This window comes from Vicugna pacos, chromosome 23 (genome assembly GCF_048564905.1).
Source record: "Vicugna pacos chromosome 23, VicPac4, whole genome shotgun sequence".
Taxonomy (NCBI): Eukaryota; Metazoa; Chordata; class Mammalia; order Artiodactyla; family Camelidae; genus Vicugna; species Vicugna pacos.
In genome coordinates, this window is record NC_133009.1 from 17,083,088 (window position 1) to 17,096,494 (window position 13,407).

The following is a 13,407-nucleotide window of genomic DNA, read 5'->3' on the forward strand; positions in this document are numbered from 1 at the left end:
CAGATGTAACAGTCGATAATCCAGTTTGAACAATGCTTTAAACATGAAACTATCACTGTTGCTTTCAGAAGGGAAAGAGTAAGGCCATTTCCTATTAAAATACAGATTTTTGACACTGCAGTCTAACAGGGAGGCTATGTGCAATCTGAGGGAGCCGACTCATGCTCATTCAAGTTAATTTCGGCAAGCTGTGAACACCCTGATGAAAAGAATGTCTCTGTCCTGGACCTAGCAAAGATACACCATTCACACGGCCAGATACAAGGAAGCACGTGAGATTCTCAAGGAAGAGCACAAACCAGTCTGGGAAGGCAGAGCAGGAAGGAGGCCCTCTGCTGGCGCAAGTAATGGGCTGGAAAGGCAAGTTCTAGGAAAGTTGTGCAGACGGCAGTGACATCGTAAATAGACTTGAAAATACAGATGAAATATCAATGGGCTAAGGATGTAATAATAACTTACACTGGTCAGTAAGTGCAGGCACTGTTCTAAGTGACTTAGCTGTATTAATTCATGCAACCCCTACAACTCTGAGGATATGCACTATTATTTCCTCCACTTTAGAGAAGAGAAAACTAAAGATATGAAGAATAAGTCACTTATGTAAGTTGCCCACTGGGAGTGCCGTAGCTAGAGCATGCCCCTAGATCTGCAGCAGATGACACACTCAAGACCACTCTCTTGAATGCCTCCCCCAAAGCATCACTGCCTTTCTTACCCTCAGCATTGTTGTAATCATTGCAATAACTTAGCAGAACGTAACGGGCACTGGCTAACCCTTCTCCCCTTATTATATGGTAGCTAGAAGATGAGGAGTTGCCTTAATGTCTTTAAGCCTTGGTTTTTCCATCAGTAAAATGGAAATGATAATGCCTGTCTCATGGGGTTTCCATTAGATTCAAGGAGATAAATTACGTAAAGGGCACTTATGAGGTGCCTGACATCCCATCATGTTACATACACTCATCTCCCTACATTTACTTAGTTCTTATTCTGCTTTACCTGAAAAAAGAATGAACAAAAATACACCAAGGGAGAGCAGAAGCTCTGTTTAAGTAGTAAGTACTTCTCGATACGCAGCATTTCTTGACTATTTTTTCTGTCTCAGTACTTGAAGACAACACTCATACGAGCACCACACTTCCATAAGCAGCAGGTGCTTAGACGGCTGCTGCTTAGATAAGACACCTTGAGACTCACTTAGGTGCAAACAGCCCTGTTGGCTAGCCGGACTGTTCTGTCTCCCTCTGTTTGTGACACCAGATACCTAAGCAGAAGCAGGGTGTTCAGACTGCGGGAGCAGCGGGCAGTAGCTTAGTATTGGTTTACAGAGAGCCTAAGACGCCAGTTACTTGTAATCTGACTTGGAATAGACGCTTAACCTCTTCCAGCCATATTTTGCTTACCTGTAAAACGAGGCAAGAATATGTACACTTCAGTTTTAAGTGATGATTAGATGAATGATAATAAGAAATAATGAATACAAAATATAGCATGGCACCCTTACAAAAGTAGTGGATATAAAGCATATTATGGCACATAGTAGTGTTCAAGAATTGCATCGATATCTATCTATCCTTGGTAGGGAAACATTTAACAAGCTTATGGTAGATGCTCAAGAAATATGTATGTTGCTAGAGATGAAATATGTAATATGTCTTATATGTAATTACTTAGCAGGGAATCCAGGGTGGCACAGAGATAAGAAATGGTTACAATATGAACTAGGGAAATAGCAGTGATCCAATCCATTTATGAAACAGAGTTTGCACATGCTGTTCCTTTGGCCTCAAAGCTTCTTCCCTCTTCCGCTTTTGCCTGGTAACCTCCTTGTCATCCAGGTCTCAGTCTAGAAGGTATTTCCTTCAGGACGCCTTTACTGATTTTCACCGCTGGGTTTGCCATCCCTCTGCATTTCTCTGATCTAACATCCATCATTCGGCATCGTCACCTGTTTTCTTCCCTGTATTCACCACTAGGCTGTACCTTTCATAAGCTTGGGAAAGACTTCTGTTCAGCTGGGTGATACAGGTGAGGCATTGCTTATTTCTTTCTTCATCACGATATTCGTGATGCCAGCATTTTTTAAAAAAACTTAGAATTAGAGGAAACCAGATCCACTGAAAGGTTAAAAATAGACTTTATCTCTGCTTTATTTTTATGCATTCTTGTACTCAGTAATTAAGGATGTGATCTCAGGATAGCAAATGTTATTTAGTAGGTCCAATAAAAATCCTTAGCAACTGTCGACCTTGTGAAAGCCCTGTCAACAAGGGCTCTCGTAGACTTGAAAGAGAATAGAAGTTACACCCCAACTATCCACGAAAGGCATGCATATATAATTAAATTCCTTCAGATTCTGTCTGTGGTTATATTGCTTAATCCCTGGGACATCCGTCAGAATTCTACGTATTTCTGAACGGTTTGGTATTGGTATCTAATAAATCCCATAAGAAGAATGTGACAGTGCCTGGCACTACTTAGTTCCAGTGAAAATAAATGAATGCTGACACCTTTCTGTAAATGAATTTCACAGAACTGCGTAAGTCATGGGAAAGTAAATTAGGGTGTTATGTTTCAAGAGAATAATAAAGGAAAGAGCTTGTGGAAAAACCATTTTATGTAGTAGAAAGTTATCACTCACTTCAGGAATCTTAGAGCCATTAAAATCTATTCCAATGTCTCATAGTAAAAAATTCAATTTCCAGGTGCCTTCGTAGGTTAGAAAAACTTCAAAACTACGTAAGGAGAATGTTTACAACAGATGGTGGGACGCGCGCCCCTCCCGTGCGCACTAACAGCTCAAGGTGGTGCCGCTCTCAGCTGCTCTGAGGCTGTATTAAGTGTGCAAAGAAAACGAGCTGCCTCCGTAGTTTTGTTTCCAGTTATTTGATACAGGCACCCAATCTCTTTTTCTACATCTTCCTTGAGATGCAATATACAAAGAAGACCAATATTCATAAATAGGTGATATTTTAATTTAACTGCATAAATATTATTAATCATTCTCCACTTTGCCAAACACTAGTAAGTATTACACCTCTTTAAGGAGTCCATTTCAATGCATCAGATTTACAAAGTTAAAAGATCAGGAGACAGCGTAAAAGAAACCATGACAAGGAAGTGATAATGTTGGACAAAGAGCTTTGCCTTGTTATCTTTCCTTCCTCCATCAAGAGGCCGAATTCAATGGGTTCAAATCATCATCATGATGTTGGTGGGATAGTAACTGGTCTATTAAGTGCAGAATAACCAGATTCATCACGGGTAGGTCTTTCTTGCTTATAGTATAAGATTCAAACAACATGACTTACCTTAAGTTTTCTGAGCTGAATTCTGACTCTAGAAATTTAAGGAACTGTTCTCTCCCAACTGGGTCTTTCAATGCTTCATCCATGCCAAAGCCCCATCGTTTCACTCTCTGCTGGCTTGGTTCTTTGCTATAGAAGATATAAACAAAGCCATACATACTCCTTTCCTTACAAATTCTATCTTTTGCTATTATATTTCCCCTCAAAATCATATATGCTTTGAAGTTCCCATCTTTAATATATTTTTCTGAAAAAAATCTCGGATGGCGTTGCATGAAATTATGGTGCGATGAAACCTAGGCATTAATGATAAAGTCTAACGTTTATTTAGCATTAGATGCCAAGAGATGGATTCTCTCTTTTAGATTTTTTTCAGCAACTTTATAAGAGAGGTACTATTTTAATTCTTATTTTATAGATGGAAAAATTGAGGTGCAAAGAGGGTTACAACTTGCCAATGTCAAACAGGTAATATTCCAGACATTCTGACCCCAGAGCTCAATTTCTTAACTAGTATACAATGCAGTCTCATGGCAGGTTGTATGGGAAGAAAATGCATTGAGAACCAAAAGGCTTAAATCCTGGTTTACGACTCTGTTGCTGATTAAATGTGTGACTTAGTCCTGGCTGAGTCACAACATTTTGGGGTTCCAAACTCTATATCTATAAAATCTAGAACTTATGGGTAAAGAGTTCTGCACTCGTCAAGCATTTAAGAACCACTGGATGGACATAAAAAAGAAACGGTCCATAAATGCAATCTAGAAAAGTTCTACAGAACACTGAATCCTCACTCTGTAAAGGGGTATGCAGTGACCTTTCTATGACTCTGTCAAGACTGATAATATAATTCTTGCCATATATAGACAATGAAAAAAACCAAGGAGTCTTAAATTGTGCTTAGTTCTCTTAAGAAGTCAGTCTCTTGTCAGTTTCTCTTAAGAGTGTTTACAGTGGACTCATTTTGTTTAAAACTGAATTTATAAAGGCATACTTGTACTGGGCTTAAGAAAGTATGAATCTAGCATTCACTTTACTTGAACAGATGGACATTTGTGGCTATGTGGATTTTCAAAGAAGCTAAAAACAATGCGCTAAATTTTAAGAACTAAAGATTCTAACTCTGAAGAGTCTATCCTGAAACCCTTTGCACCTCTAATTCTGTGCCAGTCTTTCTGGAAATGCAAATCTTAATATAAATGCAAACAACTAAGTTCAAAAAACTTAACCCTGAACAAGAACTTTATATCATGGAGTAATGTAGACACAGGGCAAAGTTATTTTTATGATTAGTCAGCTATAGGATTCTTCCTAGTTTACTCAAACCCTGAAATAAGTGAAATATTTGGAAGGAAGAGAAAGCATCACTTACCTTGCTTCGAGTTCCCAGAAGGTAGTATCATCAGACAACCATGGGTTAGAAGGGTCAGGTGGTACAAGAAATGGGTCATATTCTACATACTGTTCCGTGTAACTTAGCAGACTGAGAGAAAAAAAAAATATTGTCATTTTCCTTAGTTTTCTGGCTGAGGTTATATCTGATCTTTGTAAGGGACACAATATAAAAATGTCTGGCCAAGGAGTCCCTGCTTGCTTATAGAATGAAATCCAATGGCAGTTTTCATGTTTCAGTAACTTTCATGTATGAATACCTTATTGTGCTTCTTGGCAGACAAATGTGGCTAAGGAATCCATCTCTCCCCATGCCCAATATGAGTCAATGTCCCTCCATTAAAATGACACAGAATGGAAGAGGTCAGCGTGTAGAAGGCCGTGCTAAGGGCCAGTTCCAATCCTTGGTCAACAAGCCCACCCACAGTTGACCTGATTTTAGTTAGACTGGAGAAGAGGTTAAAACGAAATTTTTGTCAAAAATATTTATAGGAATTAGATAAAAGGGGAATGACTGACAACAAATTTTTGGAAAAAAATCTGTATTTAATGAATGAAAAAAGGGAGAGAGGAGAGAAAAAAAGCTGGAGAGGTAGGACCTGGCAACGCCCCAAAGTGAAGCACATAAATGCTTGAAGAATAGATTTAGAAGAAGAAAAGGAAAACAGATAAAATCCGAGTTTAATTCAAATTCTGAAGTCATAAAATCACCAAGCAGTGCGAATGTTAAGATGAATTTACAGAGAGCTTCAAAGCTGCCAAATCGAAAATTTCTTTTCTCAGCAGGAGTGAAAAGATTCAACTCCTTGGAATTATCTTCTGTATTCGATTCTGGTTGCCTGAAGATTGGACCTCCAGGGACTTAAGATAATGATAATGATCATTCTGTTATTTAAACTACAATAAAAGAGCTTTTTGAAAGTTTTCCATGTTCAAAAGGAAAAAGAAAGTAATATTTCTTATAGGGTTCCAATTATTTCTATCAACTCTCCTGCCTCCAGTTCTCTTACCATTTTGAACACATTTAATGGTCATCTGAAATTTTTAAAATTTATACGGGCATCTTGAAATACTTACCTATCAGCAACTTTTGACATTTTTAACCGATGTCTGTCTAACTGTATTTGCCAATATTTTATCTGAAAAAAAAGAAAAAAGAGTTAAAAGAAGTAGTTACATAAGTAGTGACATTCTCACGATTTTCAACTCTAAATTCTAAACAAGAATATGTTTTCAGTCCGTACAATTTCAAAGTCTATCCAAAAAGCAAATATGAGGGCTTTCAAAGAGTCAACGAAAAAATTTATAACCAATATTGCTTCCGAACAGCAATGAATTTGAACATTCTGCCCGCTTAACAAAATGTAACTTAATTTTAAAAGTGTTATATAGAAATTTTAAGCATTTATTCAAGGTGAGTAATCAAATCAGAATTGCATTTCTCCCTCAAACATTAAATTCAAAAAATAAATGTTTTTGTTATTTGTTACTAGAACGGCAAAACAAACTCTGCTTCATAATGCTAACCCAACAAAGCGTCAATGGTATGTGTCTTAAGAATAATTTCATCTACATTTCTGGACAAATTCTCATACAGACATAATCACCACTTTTCCTTCATGGTGATTATAAATACACTAGAAGAAGTATGTATTCCACAACTAACAAACCACAGTCCATTAAAATGTTAGGGGATAAAATGCAAAAGGGGAAAAAGTCCCATGACTTAACTAACCAAGAGATTTAACTATTATTTGACATAAGAGACACTTGGTGTTTACTTTGAAATATTACTTGGGGCCAAAGCTATCGATCAGTGGGTGAAACAAGAAGCAGTACATACCATGACAACTCATCAGTGCTAATAAGGGAAAAATTCAAAAGCTTATAGAGATCAGCACTGCAGAAACAAGATTAAGCATTCTTTGGCGAATATCATGTCACACGATTGGAGGTGGAAAACTCATTATTTAATGTCACCAACCTCGTGTCTTCACATTCTTTAAGACAGAGTTCTGGAGTACAAAATTCCTCATGATTGAGGCGCTTATGAATCAGTGCGTATGACTTAAAAACTGGTTAGAGGAAAAAGGATTTGGGGAATTAAAGAGTGAAACGTTTTGAAAACTACCTCCATATAGTGATACATTTTCAAGTGACGACATATCTTAAAAATTACCTTTTAACTGCAAATCTATAGGAAATAGTCAATCATACAAATCACTTTAAAAAATACCTGCTATTAACAGTCACCATTTGGTCTTCATACTTGCTACTCTGTAAGTTGTAAGGCTGACCCACCTGCTGTTGTAACTCATCTTCTGTTGGAGGTTTAGTTTCCGGTGTGGGTGTGTGGGTAGGGCTGTGACTTCTAATATCATTTTGTAAACCATAGACAGACTGCATTAAAATAAAAAAGAAATATATTAGGACAAAATACCATTTATAGTCACAGAGTTTCTAAAAGTAGTTTAATGTTATATATTCATTAAGGTAACTCAAAACGTTGCTGCATATTGGATTAAGCTTCTTATCAAAATTCAAAAGGCATTGCTATCATAAATGCCATATAAACAGAAGCACAGAGTTTTGGAAAAAATATGTGGTTAGATTAGTAACTAACAGAATAATTGATTACATGGAAAGAACTAGGTAAGTGTGATAAAAAGTGGGGGTAAGCTGAAAGTAATAAGTTGGGGAATAACAACACCACATAACATCTAATAAGTACTGATTTCACAGTGAAAGAGAGGGGGAGATAGTATAGAATAAAAATGTAATAAGCCAAAAAAGGAAAAAAAATACTCTGAGCTTTACCTAGGAAAGGACTGGAGTACTAAGGAGAGAGACTAGGTTAAGAATTCCATTGCTGATCTGGCCTCTGATGATGAGCAAAGACCCTCCATTGTGCTCCTACTTTCCCGTCGCAACACTGCGTTACTTCTCTCATAACACTAGTCTTGCCCTTTGATTCCACTGGGTGCCATTTGCAAACATCTGTGACCCCAGAGGTCTCACACGTTCTGGGATTCTCAGTGTCCCAGGGCTCCTTTACTATTTTGTCAAAAGGTCAAATCTACTATGTAGGAACGCTACTTTTTGAGAAAGACCCATTGCTTACTATGAATAAGAATCTGGGGACAAACATTCATCCACAACTGAAGTGAGACATCTCACATGTCAACTCAAGGGAGAGGCCAAATTACTGTTTCTTTAATATCAAAGTACTATTACTTCAAAATAAATAATTTAATGTTAGCTACTGACCACTTTCTCTTTGGACCTGAGGATGAAGAACGAAGATGTGATAAAACTGCTAGAGCCCCACAGAATTAGTTAGCAAATAGTGGAAAGAGATCATTGAAGTCAGAAGAGGTAGTTGCTTAACTGAGCCAGTTTTCAGGCCCATCACCAACCTTACCAGTGTCTCTAAATTCAAATGCATTTTTTTTTATCGACCTGTTTTTACTTGGACTCCACCACTTCTCAATGTTAACCTCTTGGCTCTATACCTGAGCCCTTTTTCCTTGTGACTCCCCATTATTTTGCTCTTAGCCCATGTTTAACAGAACTTGACTTGGTTTTCAGACTACCTTTGGTTGGTCCTTCAATCTCCCCTCTTCTGCCATAGCCCCAACCTCTTGGAACTCAATTCTTGTTACTGGGTATCCATTTCAACCCAAGGAGTAGCACATATTCTGTGAATTATTAACAGGACTGAACCAAACGGGCTGGGTTTTTCTCTTTTTCTCTCCTTCCTTCAGTCACTCAGCATTTACTGAACACGTACTATCTGCTGGATATAATGCTAAGCATTAGGGAGAGAGAAGCAGACAAAGATAGGGATGCTTCCTCCTTCATTGGAACTCATAACCTAATGGTTACACAAACAATCCCCAAACAAACATATGAGCAAAACTGTGACAAGTATCAGGAAAGAAAAGAGTAACAAGAACATAGTGCCTGGAGTTCAAGGAGACTTAGTTTCCACTGAAGAAACAGAAAATCCCTGCATGAGCCACAAGTATTTCACTTGTATTTGAAGTTGATAAAATAACACAACCTTCTGAACTCTGACATAATAGTTGAGATTGATATTAAAAAATTAGGCAAGTGAAAGATCACCAAGGACGCAATAATTGTACTTTCCAACGTCTGCTGTTTTTTCAGTTCTTACCACTTTAACTTTTGGTAAAGAAAATAAAAAGACTTTGTAAGGCTTGAACTTTCCATTCTTGCTTACCTTGGCTTACTTACTTAAAATTCTTTAGTAAGAATCTATAGTTCATGTAAAAAATGCTTTTAGGACAAGACAGCTGGCAGTTCTAATAGTATGTTTTTTGGTTAAGATTAAAAATAATTAAAAAGATTTCTAGAAAAATACCATAGTTTATGGTGTCATAGAAGTAAAATGGTCCACAAGTTACCTTCTGTCTCTGCATTTCTATGATTATTTCAATATGCATGCATTTCAAATGATCTTCGTGAAGTTCCATATTAGACTTAAACCAGTGGAGGTGTCATTTCAAGCAGTCTTCCAGCAGCCTGGCTACTGGCTCTGAGGTTACAGATGAGTTGCTTTTTTTGTCCTACATGCAAGTAAACATCAGGAGTTCTCTCATCATTCAAGGGACCATTCATTTTCTGGGGACCAGTGCTTGCTTTTAACCTTGATTCTTGGCTAGCATGAAAATAGCCATGAATAATGCAATTTTATGTTCAGGGTTTAGTTAATGGACAAAGGAGGCAAGAAAATCGATCCTATTTTGGCATACAAGTCATGAAGATCATTTGCAATGTAAAAGGATTTGCATTTCTTAGAAAAAGGAAATACAGTAAAATCTTGGCATAAGGTGGGTGGAATAGAGGTAGGGCAAGAGAGAAAGAAAAATAAAATTGTCTCAATGCCTTAATATTTGCAGGCGGGGAAAGTCAAATTAACTAATTTTGATCCATTTTGAGTTTTAATAGTGAAGATAATTATGAAATCAAGATGCTTTGACTTGATTAACATCCTTTTACTCCCCGGGGTGTCTGGATCAGCACTTTTCGTATGTAGTACCCTCCAAATGAATACCAAATAGGTTATTCATTAAATGAAACAGATTTGATTTCTACATAAATATGTTCATGTGTGATTTCCCTTTTCATTTCAGAAGAGATCAAAGAAAATTCTCTCCCCTACTTTTTTTTTTTTTTGTCAAGAAGAGGGGCAGGGAGCCTTTCTATGTGGAGAGCAATCGCTGGGATTTTTCTAACTTTTTAAAGGGCGGGAGGAATATTTCTCTTTCCTTTGGATGCTCAGCTCAACTGAAGAATGGACTGTGTCCAAGTCTGATGCCCTGTGGAGGAAGCCAGTGCAGAGTGAGAGCAGAGAAGAATGAGAGAGAGGTCTACCACTGCATCCAGTAACATCCAGGGCTAAACTCTGCCCTGCCTGCTCCCAAAGTTTTAGAATACTTCCCTCTTTTTTCTATTTTGAGCAGAAATTTCTCTTACTAGCAAATTTATTGTACTTCTTACTCAAACTTCTGTGCTACCCTAAGACATGAGTGGTTTATTTTGTAATGTAACACGTTAACATTTAAATGTCCCCGTTTTGCATATGGAAGTAAGGAAATACCAACCTATTTGCGTACAGACAGCCATAACCACTGCGTTCGTAGCAGGGAAATTAGACATTTAATCCTGGATATGGCAATTCTTCTTTCAGGATGTGCACTTCAGCTAACATATTATTTGCTAAAATATTAACTAAACTCTTAAGTGCCAGAAGGAGGTGACAGAGGAAAGAATGATAATGAGACACTAAACAACTTAGTGTTGTTTTGAAATACGGGTTCTAGAGTTACAGGAAGCAATCCAAAGTGTGGGTGCAGTCACATGTGCAAAGTGCTTTTGTCACTTTCCTTAGGTTTTATGTTCTTCTAGGATCCCCCTGGCTATTGTCCTACAGAAGGATCCATCCTGTGATGATGATTTGATATGTCAATCTGGCTGAACCATGATGCTCAGATATTTGATCAGACATTATTCTGGCTGCTTCTGTGATGATACTTTTTGGATGAGGTTAAAGCTTAAATCAGTGGACTCTGACTAGATTATCTTCCATAATGTGGGTGGGCCTCATCCAATCAGCTGAAGATCTGAATAGAACAAAAAAACTTAGCTCCTCCAAGCAAGAGGAAATTCTGCTAGCAGATGGCAGTTCTTCCCTGGTACTCTAACCGGCTGGCCTGCCTTGTCAGAGTTTGGACTTGCCACTCTACAATCCTGTGAACCGATTCCTTCAAATAAATCTCTCTCTCTCTCTCTCTCTCTCTCTCTAGAGATCTACAGATCTCCATTCTTTTGGTTCTGTTTCTGCAAAGAACCCTGGCTAATTATAATTATACAGCCTGACCTACTATAGTTAAAATTTTAGAATCAGACTGAAGAAACTCAGGCACACAGAGCCCCTTAAAATTTGCCTCGAATAGGCTGACTTCTTTCTGGTTACGTGGCATTATTGTTCCTTCGTAGAAACTTGAGAAAATACATATTACCTATTTCATGTTATTTTAGGTAAAGTATGTTAAAATTAAAAGAAAGATTTAAACATTGGTTAATCCCAAATATACTTAAAATATTTCAAGTCAGATATACATCTAAGTTTGCTTTTCACATATTTGACAGACATATTTGAAATTCAACAATAAAATATAACATCTCAAACCCTGATATTCTTTAAGTGCCTATGCTAAATCACTGCTTTAGGGAGTCACTCAGTTGGGCTTTTATTCTTGACCTATATATGACATGTAGATGTCCTTTATTCTATGACATATAATCACAAGAAATATTAGCACAGCTGAATCCCAAAGAATGAAACAGTAGCTGTCTTCAATAAGGGAAGTATCTGTTTTCAAAGGTCAAGTCCAGTCCAGGGGTTCCACTTCCTTATTAGCAGCAGAAGAAGACAGAGGGTGATCACACAGCTAAGGGAAGGAGTAAAGGACACAGCCCAGTTAGCAGAAGGCAAGGCAGTTTCCAGAGGTGGTAGGCTGGCCTCTGCCATTTCTGTCTAGACTCTCACAGAACTGCTTGCTCCACAGGGACAGAACTGTGAAATCTCTGGAGTTTGGTGGAAGAGCTTGCTGCCTGCTGTCAAGTTATTCATGAATAAAATGGCATGGCAATTCAGAATCACGAACCATTTAAATTCCCTTGATAACATGTTATGGACTGAGACGCGTCCCTCCAAATTTCATATGCTGCAGCCTTAACCCCCATTGTGGCTGTATTTGGAGATGGGGAGGTCTATTAGGAGGTATAAAAGTTAACTGAGGTCATAGGGTGGAATTCTAATCCTAGAGAGCTGGTGTCCTCATAAGAAAAGGAAGGAACACCAGAGCTCTCTCTCTGCTATGGGAGGACACAGCAAGAAGGCAGCTGTCTGCAAGCCAGGAAGAGAGCTCTCACCAAGAACCAAATTTGCCAGCATCTTGATCTTGGACTTCCAGCCTCCAGAACCGTAAGAAAATTAATTCCTATTGTATAAGCTCCCCAGGCTGCGGTATTTTGTTACAGTAGCCAGAGTAGACTAGTATATAACACTTGAGAGAATTATGTAAATATATATATACACACACACGCACACACACATTTGTTTGCTTGCTCAAAATGTGCACTCTCATTAGACCATGAGTTACGGGAGCAGGGCTTGGTCTGTTCATCACTGAGTACCTCCAGACCGGTACACAACTGGCTTTAAGTACAGACTTGTTAAGTCTGCTGAGTGAATGGATCATTCCAGCTCCTGGCCAAACAGGAGCTAAAGTAATAGTAATAAATAAAGATAATTCTAAAAGACAAACCAGTATGTGGCTTAGAGTCCTATAAACTTTTATGTAAAGTCACATTCTTGGGGAAGATTCTAGCAAATTCAACACTTCTCACTATGAGAAGCTATACTGAACAGAAGGTGAGAAAAATCACTCTTCTCCAGTTGTTGAAAACAAGGGTCCACATGCAGTTTGCATTCTGCAGGACACCTGTCTTTCTCTAGTAATTCTAGCGCTGTATAGCTCTGCCGTTAGGCTCTGCGATCCTCCTGTTACTGAGTCACAGGAAATTAGGCTGCAACCTAGACAAACAGAGCTGAGCTCCCTGGTTCCGTCTCTTTACAACATTTCACTTTGCCGTGACTCATGTTTTTCTACCATTAAACGAGGGCCGATGGTATGTGAAGAGGAATCCTGCAGACGAATGCTTTCCACGTTTTCAAAAACAGCGATGCTGTGTGAGTACTGGTAAGACAGCATCACTGAGTATAGGGCTAAAAAGAGAGCGTAAATGATTGTTTTGCTACGTTTAAGTTCTAACCCATTAATCCGTACACTTTGTTTTTCCGAATCAGACCGTATCTCAGTTGGTGGTAACACAAAGTGAGGCAATATGAACTCTTCAGAATTCAGAAAGGAGTGAGAAGCGGCTTCATGCACTTTTGGGAGAGCTGATTGCATTTCTGAATTTGGTTCCACAAAGACTAGTCCCTGGTGCACTCAGGCCACGCTGTGAGCAGAGGATGAAAGGGAGTGAGGAGGGCGGATCATGAGAGAGAGGGGCCAACAGGCTTGTTTTGGTCTGGCTTTGCCTCTTTTCTCTCCAAGATATCCTAGGGGCCAAAGTTTTAAAGCCCCTCATCTGAATGGGTTTTGTGGCACTT

The 13,407-nt window shown here is 38.4% G+C and overlaps 1 protein-coding gene across 11 annotated transcripts in view; it reads right to left on the reverse strand.

The window, feature by feature from the left end:
- RGS7 (regulator of G protein signaling 7) overlaps positions 1 to 13,407 on the reverse strand; it is a 247,172-nt gene that overhangs the window by 24,078 nt on the left and 209,687 nt on the right. For all 11 annotated transcript variants that reach the window (XM_072948552.1, XM_072948551.1, XM_072948554.1 and 8 more), the window contains 4 exons: positions 7,002 to 7,100; positions 5,778 to 5,839; positions 4,681 to 4,791; positions 3,312 to 3,437 (listed from right to left, as the gene is read on the reverse strand). In XM_072948552.1, the coding sequence (XP_072804653.1) occupies positions 3,312 to 3,437; positions 4,681 to 4,791; positions 5,778 to 5,839; positions 7,002 to 7,100 (398 nt within the window). The remainder of the gene's footprint in view (positions 1 to 3,311; positions 3,438 to 4,680; positions 4,792 to 5,777; positions 5,840 to 7,001; positions 7,101 to 13,407) is intronic.